At 42.6% G+C, this 26046-nt stretch overlaps 1 protein-coding gene across 1 annotated transcript; it reads left to right on the top strand.

Moving 5' to 3' along the window:
• The first annotated feature begins 6146 nt into the window (after positions 1 to 6146).
• On the top strand, positions 6147 to 23414 carry mmp2 (matrix metallopeptidase 2). The gene is given in 14 exon segments (XM_061668914.1): positions 6147 to 6509; positions 6601 to 6827; positions 10138 to 10286; positions 11565 to 11693; positions 11926 to 12099; positions 13306 to 13479; positions 14719 to 14825; positions 14827 to 14893; positions 14977 to 15132; positions 15211 to 15337; positions 17352 to 17488; positions 19615 to 19774; positions 19856 to 19965; positions 22399 to 23414. Coding segments are annotated over 14 exon segments (1950 nt in total). The 5' UTR covers positions 6147 to 6380; the 3' UTR covers positions 22503 to 23414.
• Positions 23415 to 26046: the final 2632 nt, after the last annotated feature.

Here is a 26046-nt window from a genome sequence, read left to right as displayed (position 1 = left end):
GAGCACTCGAAACCGCTCCCTTTTCCTTTTTTTGCACCAGCTGCATCACCATTGGTGTTTTAAGACCTTGTTTTAATGCTATATTTTGCTCTTTTTTGTACTCTTAACAATAAGGCAGCACGGTGAATAAGCACATTTGCCTCACAGTTCTGAGGTTCGGGTTTTGAATCTCTTTTCCAGCCTTCCTGTGTGGGTACTCTGACTTCCTCCCACGTTCCAAAAAGATGCATGATAGGTTCTCGAAAGACTCAAATTGTCCATAGGTTTTAATGTGAGTGTGAATGCTTTTTTGCGATTGACAGGCGATGATCAGTCAAGGGTTTACCCATGCTCACGCAAATTCAGCTGCAAAAGTCCCCAGAGTGGACAAGTGCTATCGAAAATGAATTGATAATTAACCATTCGCTACTTTTCCAAATACTGCAGGATTACTGTTTTCGCTTGTGCAATGTTCTATAAACTTGATATTCTGATAAAAGTTGAGCTCGAGTAGACTTTCTGGCAGTGAATGCAGTCCAGCCCCTGTGTCCTACAAACACACACAAATCATTTACACGGTGTACTCATCAAAGGCAACTTTCCCTCGTCCCCACTGAGGCCTGACGTAGAGCTTCCAAATCAACGTCCCTGAGCGCTTTTCTAGGAACCTCCACCGCTGCCAAGGATGCGATGAATTTTTTAAATACAGCTGTTGACCTATTATCGCGATACCCCCTCTCTTTTGTATAATGGCGTGCGTTAGACACATCAGTGTTTACAAGGCGTGCTTGAGGAGAAACAGAATGCAGCCATTACAGGAGGCAATCGAGCTGTCGCTGCGGGCCTGGTGTGCAAAAAAAACAAATTGTCAATCAAATGCCGCCATTCTTTGATTCGGCGACACAACGTGCAATAATGATTACCCCGCAGTGTTTAACTCCTCCTATGTCTTGCCGGCATCATAAATAATATATGCCAGAGATAATGGATTTATGCTTAATAATTCATCATCGAGTGATATAGTGTGTGTCGCTGGGTTCTGTAACACAGCGCTTAGCCAAATTAAGTTATCATGAAACAGATTTATTGACAGCGCTACTGCCGAGTTCATTTACTCAGCAGCCATTGCTTAATTACTCCTGCGAATGCAGAAATAAACAATGCCGACAGACTGATTCTAAACCACTCAGTGTCACGAGAACCTAGAACGGATGACTTTTATTTCAGTGTCACTGTTCTGTACCAGTGTCATCGACACAGATTGGGGGACAAAATTCACCAGGCGATTTTCCAGTATTTTAACATGTTGTTCTGTACAAAAGACACAGCATAGGGGAATGGAAAAGTAAACCCATACATGTATGAACAGCTCCAATACTTAATCTGGGGATGAAGTCCACCCAGCAATTTTTCGCCATTTTTTTCTGTGTGGGATTCCTGTGTAAATCGCACCGTCACAGAATGGGAGGACCATGTTGACAGAGCAATGTTTTCCTTTATTTTTGTCGTTGTCATGGAATGGGGAGGACGGTCCTGTCATGTCCGATGAGTATATGATGCCATATGCTCGTTCAGGGTCATCCAGCTCATCAACAACTCCCATCATTAATAATGAGGAACGGATGGCTTCTTACAGGAATCCCAGCACGGTGGCCTCCTCTCGTGACCACGAATGGGACATTCTGGAAGGGAAGGTGGGGCGAGTCACTGGTCTCCAGTTGGCTCGCTATCTTCAGGCACACTTGTTTAACCCCCATCCAGCTGCACAGACCTCAGGCCTGGATGTCAGACCCCCACCCCCTTACACTCATCCCTGGCTCACTGCAGCCCCCTGGCTTTTGCGAGGATGAGGACAGATTCTGTGATGGGCCATCAAACCAGTGCTGATCAGTCCATATGGCGGATTTACAAATATGCCAAGCAACGTTGCCCAAACAGTGTAGTTTGGGCATGTGGTTAAAAATAGCCCAGGGGTGGGCAGACTTTTGTGCTCAAGGGCCAAATTTGATTAAGATTGTGAAAATGTGAATTGAAAACTATTTATTTTAATAAAGATAAAATAATTCATTCAGATTAAGTATAAATAATACAATAAAATGTATTATTGATACTTCATTTAGTTATGTTGTAAAAGTATTTTACTGATATTATGGTATTTTATTATTTACAATAAATCAATTATTCATTTATTTACGGTAATCAAAGTGCATAGTTGTGGTTCACTATTCACAAATTCAGCTATTCATTTTTATTTCTTTGTAACCTATCCCCAGATATTTGCCGAAAAAGTCACCTACGCTGTACAGGTATTTTGATTTTTGTGCTCTTTGTGAAACACCATAATATTCCACAAGATGGCGCCAAATCCCTGTCTAAATAGGAAGTAAATTGAAGTGATCAGAATCAGAATCAGAATCATCTTTATTTGCCAAGTATGTCCAAAACACACAAGGAATTTGTCTCCGGTAGTTGGAGCCGCTCTAGTACAACAGACAGTCAATTTACAGAACACTTTGGGGACATCAAGACATTGACAAAAAACAATTGTGCAAAAAGATGCAGAGTCCTCGAGCACTTAGAGCAGTTCGAACGACTAATATTGCAATAGTCCGGTGCAATGACCATTGTGCAAAGGGTGCTGAGACTTCAAGGAGTGTATGCGGTTTAAAGTGACGAGTAGTGCGATCATTTGGGACAATATTGGTTGTGCAAATGTTACAGATACTCCTCAATCAGTGTGCAAATGGAGCAGATGCTACTCTGGCATGAGTGGCCAGTATATGCAAATAGTGCAGCATGGCGAGACAACTACAGTGAGTGCACGAGTAATACATAATTGGCCCCACAGAAATATGACAACGAACTGATGCAGCTAAACTGAGCTACAAACTTTGAGTTTTGGGGAGGAGCTAAAGTTGGGTTATCTGTGTAAATTATGGAGTGTCTTCACAACAAATGCATGAACACTCGCACTCAGTGGACTTTGTTTTTTTTTATCAAATCATCTGTAAGCCATTTATTTTTTAGGAAAATTAAATTACTTGTGACCTCGTGAAGATAAGCCTTTCAGAAAATGGATGGAAAATTAAGTTGAAATATATTAAACTGTTTGGAAATTATGTTTTGTACAGTTGAAACTACTAGGGTGTCAATTACTTGCAGTTTTGTGATAGGACTCTGTCCAAATTCCCTATCAATAACTGGGAATTACTTAAATGAGACAAATAATCAATAATAATTAATACAAGAAATATTTCTCCACTCGGTCACTGACGGCATAGTGGTACATTCGCTTGACTTTGGTGCAGGCTGCATACTTTCAGTTTCCGCTCAATGATGGTGTAAATGTGAGTCTGATTGCATGTCTGTCTCTATATGTGTCCTGCGACTGACTAGCAACTTCTTCAGAGTGTAGTGTGCCCTTTTGCCCGAAGTCAGCTGAGATTGGCTCCAGCACCCCATGACCCTAAACAGGATAAGTGGTTGTAGAGAATGGATGGATTGATAATAGCATCATTGATGAGGTAAACGCTTGGTGGGTTGGAACAAAACGGGCTGTGAGCAGTCCACAGGCCATACTTTGCCCACCACTGCAATAGTGGCTTTTACACAGAAATCCCACAAAATGGCTTCAATGGTTACAGCTCGTAAGGGCTTTTCACTCTGCACATAGCAGGGCGCAACACGCCGTGGACGAACCCATTCATTGTGTATGAGCTGCAAAGGCGCGACAATGGAATGCTGCAAGGTGGGTGATTTCAGAGTGCTAAAAGCAATAAACAAACTAGCAAGAAAACCATCCATGGTAGGCCGATAAACAACCACTTCCAAATATCGGCAAGCTTGCACTGGAGCGTTGTCGTCCATGTGCCCTGCGGGGAACACCCAAAAAAGCAAGTGCAGTGTGCAGGCCTTTATACAACCTCCAAAAGTGGAAATTCTCTAGGTCGACCTTGTCCCATTTAATATTGGTCGACAGCTGTCATACAGAACAGCAACGTGGCATAATGGCCATCTGCCACCGTGTATTAGGTGTTAATATTAAGTCCACCATCCGAGCACCAAAGAAATCCAAATGAAATTCAACATCTAAACACATGCATGCAAAAAAAAAAAAAAAAACAGTTGATCAAAACACACAACCTGAAGAAACCAATTTACATGCAAATCAAAACCTTATCATCCTTTTTGTCTGCAGAATTGCGCTCAAACGCACAGAGGCATTCAATTAAGTTAAGCCTAGCTTCTCTCACAGTTTTTACTGGAAGAGACTATCGGGCCCACGTGCATTTGATTGGCAGTCATTCTGACATTCCGGGCTCTGCGAGGGATCAAGCATCACTTAAGAGGAGACGCCACACATGGAATAAGCGACAAGCGCCTGGATGTTGTCCGTAGAACAAACTCTAATTTCACTTCATAAAACTAACTGTAGCATGGCTAAAGGGGAGAGGGGAGATATGATTGTATGATACACCACCAAATCTTCTTTGGAAGCAATCGTCTGTCAAAAGTGCTTCAATTCACTCTATTAGAGCTCGTTGTGGCACGTTAGCATTAATTCGCCACAAGAGCGGAAACAAGCGGATGTCAAGGGGAGATGGACTTAATCCGAAATGTATGCCAGGAATCTGAAGTACAGTAGAGGAGTCGCACAATTGGGGCCTGCATTTGGAGGTGCAAGGCATACTTTGGCCACCAGAGGACAGTAAAGTTATGTTAGAAATTGCTTCACAGTAAATCTTTATTATTATTAGTCATGCATTTATTCATTTTCTCCCACATATCCTGTATTATGACGATTTGAATATATATTTTTACTTAGTGTTTCTGACATTTCATCTAATACATACATTTCAGTATTTAATCATGTATATATTATGTGTGTTTTAATAATTTGATAGATTTAGATTTAGTTATTTATTAATATTAAATCTCATCATGTGACACTGATGTGGCCTCCTCGATGAGTCATTGCCGGTCTCTTCTGGTAATCTTTGTAGGCTGGACACTCCTGGGAAAGTTCATCACTGTTCCATGGTTCACTGGAATCCTTAAGCTTTCGAAAATTACTTTGGTAACCCTTTCTAGACTGATAGATGTCAATTTATTTCTCAACTGTTCTGGAATTTCCTTGAATCATGTCATTTTGTTGCAGCTATTTTATATCTTTTGGCTGATTTGATGTTGTCGGGACAGATTCTGTTTAAGTGATTTCTTGATTGAACAGGTCTGGAGGTAATCAGGTTTAGGTGTGATCAGTGAAAATTAACCAAAAACTGTGATTAGCCACAATTAATTCATGATTTAACAAGGGGGCCATTCCTTTTTCACACAGGGCCAGGTAACTTTGAAAAAACAAATGTTCCTTCATAAATTAAATCACCATTGAAAAGAGCATTTTTAGTTCACTTGGGTTATAGTTTTCTGCCATTTACATTTGTTTGATGATCTTAAAAATTTAAGTGGGAAACTGCAAAAATATATGAATTTGAGAAATCGTTTTTCACGACAATCTATATGTAATATACAAAAAAATCGATTGATTCATCAATTGTCTATATTACTTATCCTGTTTGAGATTGTAGGGATGTGCGTAAAATCACTTAGTAATACAATCCATTTATTAATAATGTAATATTTGAAATTAATTCTTTTAATACATGAATTAACCAACTGGGCAGCACATGACTGGTTAGAGCGTCTGCCTCACAGTTCTGAGGACCGGGGTTCAAACCCCGGCCCCGCCTGTGTGGAGTTTGCATGTTCTCCGGGATTTCTCCGGGCACTCCGGTTTCCTCCCACATCCCAAAAACATGCATGGTAGGTTAATTGACAACTCTAAATTGCCCGTAGGTGTGAATGTGAGTGTGAATGGTTGTTTGCTTGCATGTGCCCTGCGATTGGCTGGCAACCAGTTCAGGGTGTACCCTGCCTCCTGCCCGATGATAGCTGGGATAGGCTCCAGCACGCCCGCGACCCTAGTGAGGAGAAGCGGCTCAGAAAATGGATGGATGGATATAATTAACCAACTGTACGACAAATGGCAAATGCAATGAAACATTTTTAATGAAAGGTATTCCCGGACTCTGGATAAATGCTTATGGGCCCGGATCAAAGAATGCAAAGGGCCTTACTTGGCCCTCGGGGCATACTTTGTCCACCCCTTAGACAGACACTACCTCCTACTTTCAGCTCTGCTTTCTTCACGGCTCCGAGGCTGCACACAAAGAAGGAAGAAAAAAAGTGCAAGTGTAGGCAAAAAATGAGAAAGTTGTGAAAGCTTGAGGTGCAAGGAAAAAGAAAGAAAGAAAAAAACTGCAGAAGAGCAGAGGCGACCCATGCAGGAGGACCTTCGAGAAACTTTGAACAACTTTTAAGGACACTTGAAGTTTTTCAAAATGGATTACGTGTCCATGAGTGTGTTTTTGCTCCACTTCATCCACTTTAAATCGACGTCTGCTGCCCCTTCTCCTATCATCAGATTTCCTGGAGATGATACTCCCAGGACAGACAAAGAGGTTGCACTGGTAAGCTTCTTTTAGTCTTCTTTTGCAACAAAAAAGTTATTTTGTTTTACATATGTACCCATTTTCCACTTATTTTTCCTCCGTTTTGTAGCGCTACCTGAACAAGTTTTATGGGTGCCCGCAAGACAGATGCAACCTGATGGTGCTCAAGGACACCTTAAAGAAAATGCAAAAGTTCTTCTCCCTGCAAGAGACTGGTGAGATCGACGCCAAGACCGTAGAGATCATGAAGAAGCCCCGCTGTGGTGTGCCAGATGTTGCCAACTACAACTTCTTCCACAGAAAACCACTGTGGCAGAAGAAAGACATTACCTACAGGTCAGACCATGGACTTTTAAGGACATCTTTAAATGTTGAAATTTTGAATGTGAACCTTGAAAATGTTTAAAATGCCAGAACATGATGAAAACTGGAAAAATTCTAAAATACTAATAGTTTCTATGCTAACATATAGCAGGTTAACGACCTGAATTCAATGAATCTTGCCCAGTCATCCAGTGTCATTTTGAATAAAAATATATCAAATGCTAACATGCTAACAGTCGATATGTTAACATACAGCAAGATATCAGTCCGAGTAAAGAAAATGCCAAGACAGCTCGATCAGCCCTGCGTAGATCTTGTTCTCTATTCAGCTACCGTTTCTGAGGGTTAATGACATTTTAACATGCAAGCAGTTGTTACGCTAACATATTGCATGATAGAAACCTTGGTCGAGAAAATGGTAAGGTCAGTTGATACGTAAGGATTTTACATCTTCCCCTGTAGTTGAGTGTCATTTCAAATGAAAATTAAACAAAGGTTAACATGCTAACAGTTGGCATGCTAGCATACAGCAAGATAGCAAGCAGTCTGAGGAAATAAAGATCCATCCATCAATCCATTTTGTAACGCTTATCCGAGGTCGGGTCGCGAGGGCAGTAGCTTTAGCAGGGACGCCCAGACTTCCCTCTCCCCAGCCACTTCATCCCGAGGCGTTCCCAGGCCAGCCGAAGGACGTAGTCCTGGGTCGTCCCCGCTCCTCCACGCGATGTGGAGGAGCAGCGGCTCTACTCTAAGATCCTCCCGGATGACCGAGCTTCTCACCCTATCTCTAAGGGAGAGCTCAGACACCCTGCGGAGGAAACTCATTTCGCCCGCTTGTATCCGGGATCTTGTTCTTTTGGTCACAACCCACAGCTTGTGACCATAGGTGAGGGTAGGAACGTAGATCGACCGGTAAATCGAGAGCTTCGCCTTTCGGCTTAGCTCCTTCTTTACCACAACGGATCGATACAAACTCCGCATCACTGCAGACGCTGCACCTATCCGCCTGTCGATCTCCCGTTCCATCTTTCCCTCACTCGTGAACAAGACCCTAAGATACTTTAACTCCTCCACTTGGGGCAGGATCTCATCCCCTACATGGAGAGCGCACGCCACCCTTTTCCAACTGAGGACCATGGTCTCAGATTTGGAAGTGCTGATTCTCATCGCAGCCGCTTCACACTCAGCTGTGAACTGCTCTAGTGAGAGTTGGAGATCACGGCTTGATGAAGCCAACAGAACCACATCATCTGCAAAAAGCAGAGATGCCATACTGAGACCACCAAACCGGACCCCCTCTATCTACACCTCGGCTGCGCCTTGAAATTCTGTCCATAAAATTTATGAACAGAATCAGTGACAAAGGGTAGCCTTGGTGGAGACTCGTTACCCTCATCGGAAACGAGTCCAACTTACTGCCGGGTATGCGGACCAAACTCTGACTCTAGTTGTAAAGGGACCGAACAGCCCGTATCAAGGGGTTCGGTACCCCATACTCCCGAAGCACCCCCCACAGGACCCCCGAGGGACACGTTCGAACGCCTTCTCCAAGTCCACAAAACACATGTAGACCTGGTTGGGGGAACTCCCATGCACCCTCGAGGACCCTGCCGAGGGTGTAGAGCTGGTCCACTGTTCCACGGCCAGGACAAAAACCACACTACTCCTCCTGAATCTGAGTTTTGACTTCGCAATGGACCCTCCTCTCCCGTACCCCTGAATAGACCCTACCAGGGAGGCTGAGGAGTGTGATCCCCCCGTAGTTGGAACACACCCTCTGGTCCCCCATCTAAAAAAGGGGGACCACCACCCCAGTCTGTCAATCCAGAGGCACTGTCCCCGATGTCCATGCGATGTTGCAGAGGCGTGTCAACCAGGACAGCACCACAACGTCCAGAGCCTTTAGGAACTCTGGGCAAATCTCATCCACCCCCGGGGCCTTGCCACCGAGGAGCTTTTTAACCACTTCGGTGACCTCAACCCCAGAGATAGAAGAGCCCGCCTCAGAGAACCCAGACTTTGCTTCCTCATGGGAAGGCGTGTCGGCGGAATTGAGGAGGTCTTCGAAGTATTCTCCCCACCAGCTCACAACGTCCCGAGTTGTGGTCAGCAGCGCCCCATCCCCACTATACACAGTGTTGATGGTGCACTGCTTCCCCCTCCTGAGACGCCGGATGGTGTACCAGGATTTCCTCAAAGCCGTCCAGAACTCTTTCTCCATGGCCTCACCGAACTCCTCCCATACCCAAGTTTTTGCTTCAGCGACCACCAAAGCTGCATTCCGCTTGGCCAGCCGGTACCCATCAGCTGCCTCAGGAGTTCCACAGGCCAAAAAGGCCCGATAGGACTCCTTCTTCAGCTTCACGCCATCCCTCACCGTTGGTGTCCACCAACGGGTTCGGGGATTGCCACCAGGACAGGCACCGAGCCCCTCTCTGGGCAGACGTGGCCCAATGGTTAAGATCATCGCCTGCCACTTTGTGGGACCTAGGTTCAAGACCCCGACTGGACCATCCACCAACATCCCCTGGACTCACGGCTGTGGTGTCCTTAAGCAAGACACTGATACCCTGAAATGCTCCCCAGGCGCTTCAGCTGTCCCCTGCTCCAGTGTGTTCTACTAACATGTGTATGTGTGTTGGCTGTGATGGGTAAAATGCAGAGGACAAGTTTCGTGTGCATGCATGTATGTTCATGACAATAAAAAGTGATTCTTCTTCTTCAACTGGAGTAACAAAAGCACTAAAGCAGATTGGTAAGGATTTTATATCTTGTCCTATAGTCAGGTACTATTTATAATGACAAATGACGAAATGCTAACAGTTGACATGCCAACATATAGCAAGATGGTGACTAAACAAACGTCCAAAACCATGCTCACATGTAAACAGTCCCTGAAGGGGCCTTTTAAAACCAAAAATGACTGTTCTAGAATTTGTTCGCATATTCAAGCGGACCTCGACTTGGCCCCGTTTAACCCTCCGCACTTAAACAGCCCCTCCCTCAACATTCCCGAACACCCCCCACTACCCACTGGGCCATGACACTGTTATTTTTACTAACACCAGTATTGTTATGCAGTAAGCGTGTGTCAGGACTTGTGTTTGAAGGTTTACAAAAATATGCAGTTGGTTTTACCAGATCAGTGCTTTTATGTCCCCTCTCATCTGCTGCCTGCTGCATTTTTCGCCACATGATTCATGGTCATGTTGTTGGCTGGAACCCCCCTCCACACTCCCCCCCTCCAGCCGAATTCTTCCGCAATCTTTGTTTCTTTGAGAAACGTTGCATCTTCTTGAAACAACATAATAATTCTCTGCAGAATCCTCGGTTACTCTCCAGATCTGGACGAGGAAGTCATCAACGATGCTTTCTTCCGAGCCTTCAAAGTGTGGAGTGACGTCACGCCACTCTCGTTCAGTCGCCTCATGGACGGAGAGGCTGACATTATGATCAATTTTGGCCGCAACGGTATGAAAAAACCCACTCCAGTGTTATCCTGGCCACGTCAGCTTCATAGTTGTAACAATATGTAAAAAATATTTAAACAACAAATAAATGCAGAAATTGTTAAGAGATAAGTTAATACAAGTAATGTCAAGCAGCTATTCACAATACAGTACAACAATTGGAAATACCCCCCACCCAAAAAAAAAAAAGTTGGGTAACCTAAAACATTTGCCTGTACCCTATTTTCCTCAAATAAATAGCCTTTTCTTTAATAGACGCCTGTTGAATCACATGCAGTGACCAAAAACAAACAAAAAAAGTCTCCTGTGTTAATTAATGGAATGCCCCCAGTTAATCGCATGCTGCACCATCCACTTGAATAAATCATTGCCTTCGCTCTAGATAATAAATTGTTTGAGGAGAGGTTTGGGGAGGGATGACCTGCATATATTCAATTATACACCTATTGTAAATATTTGAAAAAGAGTTCCTGTAATTAACTTAAAACATTTGAATATCACTACATGTACAATATTGGGCTCAAATAAAAGGCGTCTCCGCTTCCTCCACTTGAAAAAAATAAATGCCTCCAGTCTTACTACACAAATTGCCCCCAATTAATCTGAGTGTATCGTTCACTCTTGAATAAATCAATACTCCTGTTTTAATAGACACTGTGCCCCAAAAAATTGCCAGTTCACTTGAATAAATAAATGCCACATCTCAAATAGACAACTTTCAGCTCGAGGGAAACAAATAGCAAATGGTGCCACAACTGTAGTTACTTTAACTCGGACTGATATCGCCATAAAAATGCATTTGTAAAAATAATACCTGTAATAGATGTTTGATACTCACCTTAGTTGAGTGATCATATGCTTTTCCACAGATCCTGTAAAGTGACCTTTTTAAATTACATGCCACAATTGGTTAATCTCGCACTGGAATAAATTAATGCCATACCTCAAATAAATGTCTCCTTTTTTTCAAAGTCAAGGAAGATAACTGGTGGTGCTACAACACTGCTCTAACAACTTTTACCATGACGGATAATATTATGCGTCCTGGTCGATATCATTATCACAACACAAATGATCAAGCACAGCGTACATGACATGTATAAAGCTGAAGTTTACGGTGGAGTTTAATTATGAATTAGCCAATGCATTGAAAAAAAGTGGCTAAATCTCCAAACCATCAGCAATATATTACTCACACTATACTGTGTGGCATTTGTAATGTTGACTATTGCCAACGTCTAATCCTGTAGTATTGTATGATAAACTGTGTCATCAACAGAGCACGGCGATGGTTACCCATTTGATGGCAAAGATGGCCTCTTGGCTCACGCCTTCGCTCCCGGACCAGGAATAGGCGGCGACTCTCACTTTGACGATGATGAGCAGTGGACGCTTGGAGAGGGCCAAGGTAAAACTGCCAAAGTTCTGCACCTCATCCGCAGCAAAGTACAGCTGACATGCACATTACGACAGCGCCCATACAACGCCAACAAATGTAATTGTATGAACTTTCTGGCACTGCTGCATGCATAAATCCTTCGCCTATATGGAAGGTGAACAGAACACAAAAACTCCCTTTTGCAGCAACTGACCCAGATGAGTTAGAGAAAGTTTAAACCTATTGGTTCTCTTTCCATCAGTGGTAAAGGTGAAATTCGGCAGCGCAGATGGAGAGTTCTGCAAATTCCCCTTCCTGTTCCAAGGCACCGAGTACAACAGCTGCACCTCTCAGGGCCGTGACGACGGCTTCTTGTGGTGCTCCACCACTTACAATTTTGACGAAGATGGCAAATATGGCTTCTGTCCTCATGAATGTAAGTCATAGCCTTGTTTGGCCTGAGAGACCAAATCGTATTGAATTATTTCTGCTGTGTAAGACTAACAGAAAGTAGGCTGGGTCGCGTTTCCAGAAAAGCATTTTTTTGTTGTTGGTTTTAGAGGGAACTTGTGGTGGGTTTCTTTCTAAAGATACTGCCCCACTTTAGGAAACTGGGATTTATCAAAAAACATCATTTGTATCTATGTTCCTTGTTTGGACATGCCTGTCATAGCTATGTGCCAAACGTGTTTCATACGACGTTAACATGAGTGGGGCCAATTCATTCTGGAGCTTTCTATTGATGTTTTTTGGGGGATTACATCAAGAACCCTTTGCCTTCTTAACAAAAGCATTGTACACACACGGCGTTTGTTAACATCTTAACTGATTTTTAAAATGTTAGCGACTATAATTACATTTTTCTCCGTGGAACTTATCCTCAGATTTTTGAAAAAAAACACCTGTTTGCATGTTTTTGTAATTTTTCCATAATGTCCTAAAATGCCACTAGATGGCGTCAAAGCCCAGGCTAATAGGAAAGTAGTAATTGTTGTCAAGAAAGTATTGAGTATATAGAAAGTATTGAGTTTATAGTTCTTTGTATGTCATGGAGTAGCCCATGTTTAGCTTGGGTTGTTTGATGGAAGTTGCAGTGTCTTCACTGCATGTACATGCGCACCTCCGCAGCATTAATTCAAAATCAAATCGCCATTTATTTTTAAGATATGTCGATTCCTCACCTCTCACCAATTTGTGACAGGTCTTGGTCCCTATCCCCTGCAAATAGTGTGTGTTTAACGTATACAAACACTCAGCACAACCAATTGACCCTCTGTGTACGGCATCAGCGTGAGCCTTTGATTGCTTTATGATTGAATTTCAGGTCACAGTCACAGAGTTCATGGCTTGGCCAAACTCGGTGTTGACCAAAGACATCAGGATTTGCGATCATAAATGGTCGTGACTCGTGATTTAACATTTACAATTGTCAGCCATGGCCATTTACAGAGTATATCGGGGAGGCAAAATCACTCTAAACACATCCCAAACCACAGGACAATCTTTCCTGATAATCTTCAGAGATCTCTGAGAGCTGGGCTTTTGCTAACTTTAATGGCAAAGAGAGGGAAAATGTTCAAATTTGGCCTGATTGGTGGTATGTGTGACTCTCGCTTTGTTTCTCTGAACCTTTGTATTGCAGTGCTCTTCACCCTGGGTGGAAATGGCGACGGCACACCATGTAAATTCCCCTTCACCTTCCAGGGCGAGAAGTATGACGGCTGTACCACCACTGGTAGAGATGACGGCTATCGCTGGTGTGCTACAACCGAGAACTATGACCAGGACAAAACCTACGGCTTCTGCCCTGAAACTGGTTGGTGGTGCCTTCTTCTTTCGGATTGTATCAGCTTTGTTTGCAGGACGGTAGACTGCCTTGATGGGTGTTATCCTCTCCAGGGAAGTTTCATTTGCGGTTTTCCGGTCTTGTTCATGGTCTGCCAAAGGCATGTGAAAATATTTCAATGTGCTTATTTTCCGCTCGGTCAAGTGGGACTGTTTTTAAGGTTGTGAGAGAATCAGGGTGATAGTGACGTATGACCATTGGGGTTTCTGTGTGGTTAGCACATTTACCTTATGGTGAGAAGCTTCTGGGTTTCAATCTCACATGGGCTATGTGAAAGTTGTGGTTAGTGCGTCTGCCTCACGGTTATGAGGTTCTGGGTTTGAATCTCGGCTCTGGACCCTCTGCACGTTATCCTGCTTGTGTGGGTTATCTGTGTGGGTTTCTCTGGCTTCCTCACATATTCTCAAAACGTATATGTTACATAAATAAAGAACTCTGAATTGTTGGTAGGAGGAAGCCCAGGTAGTTAGACTGTTGGCACTGCCCCATTCACTAGTATCAAGTTACCCATGAAACCATGTTGTCTCTGGTGAAAGTTTACAAAAATATCTGGCGTAAAATGCGTACTGCAGAGTCAGCTGTTGGTGTTGGTGTTCGGCTCGCCATCGGCATGTGTCTTCAAAAAGTCAATCCAGCGCTTTTTTATTTCCTCATTTTTTTGGGAGCTTAACAAAAAGTCACTGAGCAGTTCTGTAATTTGAGGCATCCAACGAAGACACATGTTTGGGGTGTAGCCATCGTTAGTTTGATAACTGCAAGCTGGAGTGGTAAATGGGCCTTGTTATGGACACTAAGCACAGCAAACTCACAACAGAGCAGCCAAAAGAAATGACGACACTTTGCACTTATATAGTGGGTGAGGGAACCCGCGCTAGAAAGTATACACCGTGTTTTAGCCCCACCCACAAAATCAGGAAAATTCAAATGGATGCTTAAGCTATATCTCAACAATTCAGCACTATATTGTTGTAATGTCTGCATATATTTTCAGCAATTATCTTCAAACATATTTAATGTATTTAGAAACAAAACAATGATATCTGCTAGAGCACCTTAAAACATTCATTAGACACATGAAAGTCTAAAGGCAATGACGTTTGTGTCATTGTCATGGTTAAACATCAAACTGCATAAGGAAAATCACTTTGTTTTTTGTTTGTCTAACATGTGGTTGTCATAAAAGTCATTACAAGAGTCGTTCTTTTGCAGCCATGTCAACCGTGGGAGGTAACAGTGAAGGCAGCCCCTGTGTCTTCCCGTTCACATTCTTGGGAGACACCTACGAGTCCTGCACCACGTCCGGACGCAGTGATGGACAAGATGTGGTGCGGTACAACCAGGAGTTACGATGATGACCGCAAGTGGGGTTTCTGCCCAGATCAAGGTAGTGACCAATGAATGCATATCCAATCGTTGAATCCTATCTGCAAAATAAATATCACATTTCATTACGTGGATTGTTTTCAGGCTACAGTTTATTCCTGGTGGCTGCTCATGAGTTTGGCCATGCCCTTGGCTTGGAGCACTCTGAAGACCCTGGTGCACTGATGGCCCCCATCTATACCTTCACCAAGGACTTCCGACTCTCTAGCGATGATATTAAGGGCATCCAGGAGCTCTATGGTGGGAAGGAAATACCATACCATCACAGACTGGTTTTATTATAGTCCGGGGAATAACGATGTAGCCTTATATTTATAGGCATTCCCACAGACAAGCCTCTACCTCCAACCCAGGGACCCGTGACCCCCATGGACATCTGTAAGGAGCCTGTTACTTTTGATGCTGTTGCCCAAATTAGAGGCGAGACCTTCTTCTTCAAGGACAGGTAAGCGAACAAGAGGTGCAGCATTGTTTTGGACCAAATTTGATTCCAGTAACCACACATATACCAGAGGATTTGCTCCATTAAATCCTGCTGAGTATTCTATATACAATACAGTATATCTATTAATTCACGCACAGCTGCCACATTCACAGCACACTCTCATTCTGTTTAATCTTTTAGCCTGATAGATATTTGGAGATTTTTAATTCTTTTATCTTGTTATTCTTGTTTACTGTTACTGTCCACTTTGCTGCTTTCAAATCTTATGAAGATCGAATCTAATACTGTGTTTGCTTTTATTCCTTGTTTACCAGAACTGGAATGTCTAACCACTTGACGTTGGTGGTTGGCTTAAGAGTTCGTACTAAAAAAAAACCTACAATACAAATAGCTATTAGCCATAAATGCTGTGTACACTGCTTAACACGCACTGGTGTGTAAGCATTTACTCATGCAGCAGTGAAATGCTGCGTTTGTGCATCAGTCTTCTTGAAAATTGTGCAAGCAGTTGCGCATTTTGCTGACTAAGATTTTTTTAGAATGCAAAATAAATACAAGCTTTGATACTTGGTTTTGAGTAGTGAGTCCAAAGGAAATAGGACAGCCTGAAAAAGAATTAAGTGTTTCTCCTGGACAAGCTAGAGTTTGAATCAAACCAAAATCCTACTCGCAAAATCTGCTTTTATTTCACTACATTTGCTGGATTCAAATTCTTTGTAGGCCTGGAAGACTTTGGCCTGTTGTCTGGAAATCAAGCGGTGCTGCAACTTGATTCCCTGTGACTCATAATGCTTGAGGAGTTCAAGCAGATATTTAGAACAGTCTGATAGCCTAACCTTATTTTTGGTCTTAAGTATAGATATCCTGTTCATGCATTTTTCTCTCATACTAAGTTGCAAGAGTTAATTTTATTGAAATTTCAAAATATTTTTCAAAGTGCAGAGAAAGGATTTTCAGCTAGCCACACCACCAGTTCACTGTGTTCACAGGTTCTCTGTTATAACTCTGATAACTGTTTCATTGTTATTCCTTGCTGTTATTGGGGTAAGTTGCACTTGTTTCATGCACAGTTCCCAAAGGGTTTGGAATAACTGTTGGGTTTTATTTTGGTGGTTCAGAGGTCTGGAAAGTACTGAAAACAAAAGAAAAGTTATACCATGACGAGAAAAAAAAAGGATGAGAATGAAGTTTAAATTTCACACAATATAGTCACTGCTATACAACTCTACTTCTGGGACATCACTTGAAATTTTACCGAAAAAACAAAACAAAATGTAATGTTGAGCAAAACTACTAATGCTGATTACCAAGTCACTGCGTTAATTGTAGTTGCAGTAATATCCTGCCTTTGCTGGCTCCTGTGTGACACGCATAGGTTGCATATTGCGGATTCGTCACTAATCGAAGGATCAATCAACACTGGTATAATGTTGCCATGCATCTAAATGTCAGATTACAGTATGCCGCGTTAGTATGTGAAGGTGGAAACAGTTGTGGCAATATTCTGTCTTTGCTGGGTTCTATCTTAAAAGCAATATTACGGGATCTCTGTCTTAAAGAGGCTTAAGGTTGGGAAAAGCTTGTTGTAAATGCAAAGGAGATCTGTTGGAACCTGCAGACAGATTCATTAACATCACATTTAGATCAGCACTGATGCAAGCAAACAGTTTTATTTCTCGTTTTGATTTGACACGATTCTTGCTCTACTTTAAAATTAGTATATCATTTGCCTATTGAAAACTGGGTCAGTGGAAAAGCGTTTGGGAAGCAGTCGTCATTGTTGTTATTGCGTAGCTGTATTGCGAATCCGGGCAAGAAGGGTCTTGTTCCACTGGCGTCGGCAGCCTCGGGTTTTAACGAGAACCAGATGCTCATGAATCACGCCTTTGTGTGCTGACTCGGCCAGTGGAGAAGTCGAACCGACTGCCAACCCCCCTTCAACTCCATACTCTGAAACATTTAGCCCACCACCACCTCCCACCCTCTTTTTACTTCTCCTCTCTCTTTGTGCCAGGTTCCTGTTCAGGTCAGTAAACTTCAGAAGCAAGCCCAGTGGACCCATGCTGGTGGCCACCTACTGGCCTGACCTGCCCAGCAAGATAGACGCTGTCTATGAAAACCCAGTGGAGGAGAAAACAGTCTTCTTCTCAGGTTGGATGAATAAATGTGCTGATTTCTGGGAATTGTTTTTTTTTTTTTGCATCAGAAACAAATAGTTGTCTTTGCTCCTTAGCCACTGGGTTGACTTTACTTTTTACGGTCAGCCATTTCCATTCTCTGGAACTGTTGGTGTGGATATCCCATATCCCAATATGCACTTATTAGTGGTTCTTTAAACATGCTTTGCATTTGACTTCACCAAATGAACTAGTCATGCACTACGATAAGCTTTACGTAATACGTATCAGCTGTAAAAACATACCTAGTTTGGCTATATACAAAAGTAGCCACTGACTAATACATAAATAAATGGTTAGTGTTGTGTTTATATTATACATTAGATCTCAACTAGGGATGGGCTGTTGATTTTTCTTGGTCAACAGTCATTCATTGTTATTTTTTTTATGGTTAATGTTTTGAACTCCTGTTCCAATGCCACGGCCATGTTGAGCAGAATAATCTAGCCCAGTTAAATTTAATCTGAAATCATGTTGGACTTCTTGTTGGACTTCTTTAGACAAACTAGATGAGAGTAAATCAACAGCACCTCTGCTGGTTGCAGCCATGCACTTTATTTTTCCTCAAATGCATGAAGACACAATTATCAAAAATCAAAGTAAAACAACTTTGTTGAATTTACAGCATTTTTATCATAGCATTGAAGGGTCAGCTACAATTGAAATTTACCAACTTCCCCACTGGGTAGAGCACTTCTGCCTAATTGTTTGTAATCCTCGCATCTCCAAAAAACTGCATGTTTTTTTTATGCCATTAACATTGCGCCGTCAAAAAGAGCAAGCCATTTTCAACACTTTAGATTGGTCAACAATTTGTAAAAATAAGAGACCTACATTTGGGACTAGACTGACCAATAGTATTGATTTGTGAAAATATATGAAATTGACAACATTTAGACAGGAGGTTTCCGCCCTGCAATGCAAAATATACACACACGGCTCATGGTCTGCCATAGATCAAAGATGATGGGAAAACTTTTGACAACTGACGTTATTTGATTTATGGTTCTTTGTGCAGTGTTTGCAAATTTTATTTGGTATTAGTATTTGTGATTAAAACATGGGTGCAGGTGGCATTCTCACTTCAAAAGCTTTTAGGTTAATGATAGTTCTGTGTTCAAATCATGCCACGCATCATTGGAATTACATGTACACGGTATAGTTGTTCCCAAGGACGCGTTGAGACCACAAGTCATGGTTTTATTCATAACAAGTTCAAATGCAGGGGTGGAACAGTGGACGACTGGTTAGAGCGTCAGCCTCACAGTTCTGAGGACCGGGGTTCAATCCCCGGCCCCGCCTGTGTGGAGTTTGCATGTTCTCCCTGTGCCTGCATGGGTTTTCTCCGGGCATTCCGGTTTCCTCCCACATCCCAAAAACATGCAGTAATTGGAGACTCTAAATTGCCTGTAGGCATGACTGTGAGTGCGAATGGTTGTTTGTTTCTATGTGCCCTGCGATTGGCTGGCAACCAGTTCGGGGTGTACTCCGCCTCCTGCCCGATGACAGCTGGGATAGGCTCCAGCACGACCGCGACCATGGTGAGGAGAAGTGGCTCAGAAAATGGATGGATGAAGTTCAAATGCATGTACTTGTACTAGAATTTGTGATCTGAACATTGTCCAAACATTTTATTTGCTTCTTCAAATTTCAAAATTTTGGGAACATTTAGGTTGTTAATGTAAATTGTTCAACTTTCCTATCGGTAGAGAACTCTCTAATAATCTAAAATAATAAAAGTAAATAATAAAACTAGATTTGTATACAGGGAAGGCAACAGTGAATTATTAAACTAACCACAAAACTTGTCAAAGAAGTTTATAGTGTATTTTTTTTTATAGTGTATTTTGTCAATGGTACATACTGTACTTATTGCATGGATTTACAGTTCGCCTACCGTGCTTGCGGAAGCAAGCACAAGATTTATTCATAACAAGTTCACAATTTGCCAGTATTGGTATTTATCAGTACTTGAGGTCTCAACATGGACCAAAAATGGCATCTCTTCTTCAACTTTGACAAATTCATTTCTGTCATTGCAAATCAGATGACCAAGGGACTATGGTTTCTTTTAGCCATCGTTGTGCTTATGTCATACAGGCAATGAGATGTGGGTATACAAGGCCGACGAGTTGGAGAGAGGCTACCCCAAGAGGCTCGATACCCTCGGCCTGCCGAGCGACCTGGAACAGATCGACGCCGCTTTCAGCTTTAGGAAGAACAGGAAGACCTACCTCTTTTCCGGGGAACAATTCTGGAGGTGAGAAACAATATTTTTCACTATCAAATTACCTGGACTGTGATTTCTTGCTAAATTAGCTTTTGTATATGTGGCTTGCAGATACGATGAAAATACAAAGACAATGGACAGCGGTTTCCCCAAACTGATTGCTGAATCCTGGAATGGCATCCCAGATGGGGTTGACGCTGCCTTCAGTCTCAATGGAATTGGTAATTTTCCATTTTTCTTGATCATTAGATACATGTTAAAACTCCGATGAGACACAGTACAAGAGCAGTGTCAAACCTGAGATTGGTCGGCGACCAGTCCAGTGTGTACCCTGCCTCTTGCCAAAGCCTGGGATAGACTCAGGCTGAATGATGACAAGCGCTATAGGGAATGGATGGATGGAGCGGTATCAAACATATTCTTTTTCCAAAGTTAAAGTATTTCTGATATTTTAAGCCCCATGTACCAACCCACCAATGTTAGCGTAATATCAAAGTAAAGCAACGAATGTCGCACAATTCTTGAAATGATCATCCATATTTGACGCCATGCCCTGTCCACAATAGATGGATAGACAGAAAAGCCTGGCAATTTAGCATTGCCCATCTGTCAAATGCAGTATACCTGCTTCTGATTCGTGCTCATTTGGGTTAATTCCCGAGGAGGAGTAAGCTACAGTACGCGCCCTGGAACACGGTGGCTTCAAGCTAAAACAGACAACTTACTGTTCAATTTGTTATGCATGGGTCCCCGAGACTTTTTTGTGCATCATATTATGATAAACATGTCCACCAAAAACTCGAGTTGGGGCACATTTTTTTTGCACAAACACAAAAAAAAAAAAAAAAAAAAGTTAAAAAGGTTTTCCGCCGTATTGAGGCCGCTTTTACTCTCCTCACCTAAGGCACCCTCCCCTATCCTATTTTTTTCCACTTCCAGAGTGATGTTTACATTATGCATAAGTGTGACTAGATAAAGTGATGTAAGCAACAAACATGATCGGCTAATTTATTACTATTGCTAGATACGAGGGAATGTATGGTGTCCCTAAGGTGACAAAAAGACGTGATGTCTGCAAAGCATTCCACTATAAAAGCTATGATGAATTCATGAGTTCTCATACAGTAAATAAGCGATCACATTGACCTATTCAGTCAAGTTATTTGTGGGTATGTGTAACGTTGACTACTTCATGCAGTCCACAAGGCAGAAGATGTAATGCTAACTTTGCTTCGGATGGAACAAAAGAACAGTACAGGAAGGTTGAATTTCAGGAATGCGTGTCAGTGAAAACCACCTTCAGCCTCCTTTTGAATGGAAATATTTTGCCAGTGGCATGTGACCAGGGTTTTTTTTTTTCCATTGCGGCTCTGGTAATACGCACAGTCGCTTGAGCATCTCAGAGTGGACGTCTTTATATAAAGTGAGTCTGTGCTGCTCGACAGACAAGCCTCTGTTTGAAACATTTGGAGAAATCAGAAGGTGCTGTTGGTCTAAAGTCTATGTTATATTTAATAAAGCGTGGGTGGGACGGTGGACGACAAGTGAGCACATCTGTCTCACAGTTCTGAGGACCCGGGTTCAAATCAAGCCTCGTCTGTGTGGAGTTTGCATGTTCTCCCTGTGCCTGCGGGGGTTTTTACAAGGTACTTCAGTTTTCTCCCACATCCCAAAAACATACAAGGTAAGTTAATTAAAGACTCTAAATTGCCCATAGGTGTGAATCTGAGTGTGAATGGTTGTTTGTTTATATGTGCACTGTGATTGGCTGGTCTCTTCTTTACAACTAAGAACAATTTAGATTCTTTAATTAACCTAAAATGAATGTTCTTCGAATGTGGGAGGAAACTGAAGTACTAGGAGAAAACCCACACAAGCACAGGGAGAACATGTAAACGCCATACAGGAAAGCCAAAGCCCGGATACGAGCCTACAACCTCTAAACTGTAAGGCGCATGTGCCAACGAGTCGGCCATCGTGGTGCCCTGAGATTTTATTACCTTAATGCATAGGCACACAAATTCACCTGCATACTGTATTTATGGTTTTCGTGATCTTTCTGAAACGCCCTAAGATTCCACAAGATGCCACCAAAGCCCTATTTCAATAAATATTATATTAATTGGTGTCAAGGAAGTATGTCAAAGTGATACATCCTGACTGAGAGTCAAACTTTGTATGTCAGGGAGGAGCTTCAGTAAATTTAGCCTGGGTTGTTAGTGGAAGTTAGGGGGAGCCTTTGCCACAACTCCATGTGCAAATAATCTGTAAACCGTTTATTTTTACGGGTAATGTTTTAAAATGAGTTTGGATTGACATCAACGATGTTTTAAGATCATAGTTTGTTATATATTTATGGTTTAAACTATTGATATTGGCAATTATAACCATTTTCAGGAGGTGTGTTAGTTACTATTTGGTATTCGCAGCAGGACTCTGTCCTTATCCAGCGCCCATTTCCTTGCTGCCCGTAATCTCCTCTTGGATCAAATTTATCTGTTTTTTACCAGACCCTCGTTCTCTTTCATTGTTGCTGGTGTGTTTTTTGCAGTTTATCACTGTTCTAACCTGCTGATTTCACCACATTTCCCCTACCAGCTTGTGGTCTCCTGTAGTAAATCCTCATTTTGTGCTATGTGCTTTCTCTTTACCAGAATACAGCTACTTCTTCAAAGGCAACCACTATTTCAAACTGGAGGACAGCAGCTTGAAGATCGTCAAGTTGGGTGAAATCACAAAGGACTGGCTCGGCTGTTGAGCGCATCCGGCTATTTCCTGTGACAAGAACATTGCCACACACTATCAAACTCGACCCGAGACCGCGGCAGTGCACGTTATGTTTTAATCCTGCATTGGAGGCCTCCATTGGACTTTTCTACACAGCGAAACACAGCTTCGTTAAGGTGTGACATTTTATGTGTCACGCCCATGCACATATACTACATCATGTACTCTTTCTTTTGTATTGTTCTTTGGTTTTACTCTAGTTTTTAACAGAGACATCAGGTATGTCCACACTGCATTGAACACAGTGCTTTTAGCATGCTGTGACATGAGTTTGTTGTGAACAGTAGGAGGATTCCAGGTTTGGCTTAGATATAGCCAAAGTGTTTTAAGTAGTTTTATAAGAAATGTATCTGTTTTGACTATAGTTGATTTGCTCATGGTTGTGCAATACGTTTGAAAAAAATGACTTTTGCACAATCTCTGTGACCGAATATGGTGCTTTAGAAACTTTCTCATGAAAATGCACACAATGGAGTGTCAAACAAAAGGAGAACCTTCCACAAATGTAGTCATCATCTTCTTTTAATTTGACACTCATTTGTATATACATGCATTTCTATATTCTCTGTAATCTCTGACGGGGGGAATTTCCAGGAGCAATATGTTCAGGCAGACATTACTTTCCTCTTGGTTAGCACTTTGTAGGACCTTTATTGTTCTAGTTTGGTACAGAGGGATCGAAGGCACGGGTTGCCTCTTAAGGTTGCGTAGGTTTGCTGGATGATGAACTCATGACAACAGTACCACAGTAGTATTGTTAAAAAAATATTTTTGTTTGTGAGTTTTACCCTCAACTTGTCAATACAGTTGTAGTGATTAGTGTTGGTTTCCATGCTTGTGCACTTTGTTACTGTCATCAATAAAGATGGTCATTATAAGGTAATGCGAGATGAGTGTGATTTACATAAATAATTACATCAAACACGAAATAACAGTGATATTACGTATACTGCCCCAGCATGGCTGTGCCTCAGTGTGCAAAGGCTCCACTTTCTGGACCTTATATATATATATAGATATATATATATCTATATATATATATATATATATCAGGAAAATTGGTACACAAAAAGAAAGACAGGCAGAGAGATACAGTATATAGATGTAAAAAAACTGCGCCATCTTGTGGACATTCTAGTACAAACGTAAACATGGTTTCAACAAATCACTGCAACAATTGCTTCGTTATAGCAGGGAATTTTTCACACGTGGATAAAATTGGTTGGTACCCCTCTGTTAATGAAAGAAAACCAACAGTGCTCACAGAAATAACTTGAATCTGACAAAAGTAATAATAAATACAAATTTAATGAAAATGAACCAATAAAAATCAGACATTGCTTTTGAATTGTGGTTCAACAGAATTATTTTTAAAAACAAACTCATGAAACAGGCCTCTACAAAAATGATGGCAGCCCCTAGAAAAGATATATTAAAAAAAATAATAATGTGGCCATAGGGACATGTTCAAACAAGGTGTGTCCTCTTATTAGCATCACGTGTCTTTAAACTTTTTATCAGTCAGTTGGCCTATTTAAAGGGTGAGAAGTAATCACTGTGCTGTTTGGTGTACTACACTAAACATGGACCAGAGGAAAGAAAGGAGAGAGTTGTCTCAGGAGATTAGTAAGAAAAATATAGACAAGCATTTTAAAGGTAAATGCTACAAGATCATCTCCAAGGAGCTTGATGTTCCTGTGACTACAGTGTGACTACATCTTATTCAGAAATTTAAGATCCACGGGACTATAGCCAACCTCCCCAGATGTGGCTGCAGAAGGAACATTGATGACAAATTGAAGAGACAAGAGAGTCCAATCTAAAATAAGAACCAAGAAAAACCTCCAAAGAAATTAAAGGTGAACTCCAAGGTCAAAGTACATCAGTGTCAGATTGCACCATCCATCACAATTGGACCTTAACACGGAGTAGAAATTGGGGCAATTTGCAAGTGTTGCTATTTGTTTAGTCATTGAGGCTTTATAAATAGATATGTTATAAGTTTAGTTGTTAATAGTGTCTTTCTTTGCACATCTAGAAAAGCTCTTTAAAAAAACTATTTAATAAACTTCTTGTCAGGAGTGTCACTGTAAGAAGTATTGTACTCTGTACTAGACTACTTAATTGTTATTTTTAACATACTATATTCTGAGGGCTGCTAAAAAAAAAAAATAATGTACGGTGGGCAGCAAATGGCACCCGGGCAGTATTTTGGACACCTCTGGTTAGAGATGCAAACTGGCCAAACACAACACAAGAAGAAGAAGACGGTACAAAAAATCTTGACTCTCGCTGAAAAAGTAAGGTTTTATTTCCTCGGCCTTTATCTGATTCGTCCATATAGTTTGGTCAAACTAGGTTCAAAATCGTTTTAGCGTAATACTTCTTGCACATATTTTACGGAAGTGTATTGCATTCAGTCACCTTGTCGTGGTGGAGGGGTTTGTGTGTCCCAGTGATCCTAAGAGCTAAGTTGTCTGGGGCTTTATGCCCCTGGCAGGGTCACCCATGACAAACAGGTCCTAGATGAGGGACCAGACAAAGCACGGCTCAAAGACCCCTAATGATGACGACAAACAATGGACTTCGTTTTCCCTTGCCCGGACGTGGGTCACCGGGGCCCCCCACTGGAGCCAGGCCTGGTGGTGGGGCTCGAAGGCGAGCGCCTGGTGGCCGGGCCTGCACCCATGGGGCCCGGCCGGGCACAGCCCGAAAGGGTAACGTGGGTCCCCCTTCCCATGGGCTCACCACCTGTGGGAGGGGCCATAGGGGTCGGGTGCAGTGTGAGCTGGGCGGTGGCCGAAGGCGGGGACCTTGGCGATCCGATCCCCGGAGACAGAAGCTGGCTCTAGGGACGTGGAATGTCACCTCTCTGGCAGGGAAGGAGCCCGAAGCTGGTGTGTGAGGTCGAGAAGTTCCGACGAGATATAGTCGGACTCGCCTCCACACACAGTTTGGGCTCTGGTACCAGTCCTCTCGAGAGGGGTGAGATTCGCCCGGAGTTCCTAAAGGCTCTGGATGTTGTGGGGCTGTCCTGGTTGACACGTCTCTGCAACATCGTGTGGACATCGGGGACAGTGCCTCTGGATTGGCAGACTGGGGTGGTGGTCCCCCTTTTTAAGAAGGGGGACCGGAGAGTGTGTTCCAACTATAGGGGGATCACACTGCTCAGCCTCCCTGGTAAGGTCTATTCAGGGGTGCTGGAGAGGAGGGTCCGTCGGGAAGTCGAATCTCAGATTCAGGAGGCGCAGTGTGGTTTTCGTCCTGGCCGTGGAACAGTGGACCAGCTCTACACCCTCGGCAGGGTCCTCGAGGGTGCATGGGAGTTCGCCCAGCCAGTCTACATGTGTTTTGTGGACTTGGAGAAGGCGTTCGACCGTGTCCCTCAGGGAGTCCTGTGGAGGGTGCTTCAGGAGTATGGGGTACCGAACCCCCTGATACGGGCTGTTCGGTCCCTGTACGACCGGAGTCAGAGTTTGGTCCGCATATCTGGCAGTAAGTCGGACTCGTTCCCG

Source organism: Phycodurus eques, chromosome 2 (genome assembly GCF_024500275.1).
Source record: "Phycodurus eques isolate BA_2022a chromosome 2, UOR_Pequ_1.1, whole genome shotgun sequence".
Lineage (NCBI taxonomy): Eukaryota > Metazoa > Chordata > Actinopteri > Syngnathiformes > Syngnathidae > Phycodurus > Phycodurus eques.
The sequence above is the reverse complement of the archived record's forward strand: the minus strand, read 5'-3'. Positions and strand labels throughout refer to the sequence as shown.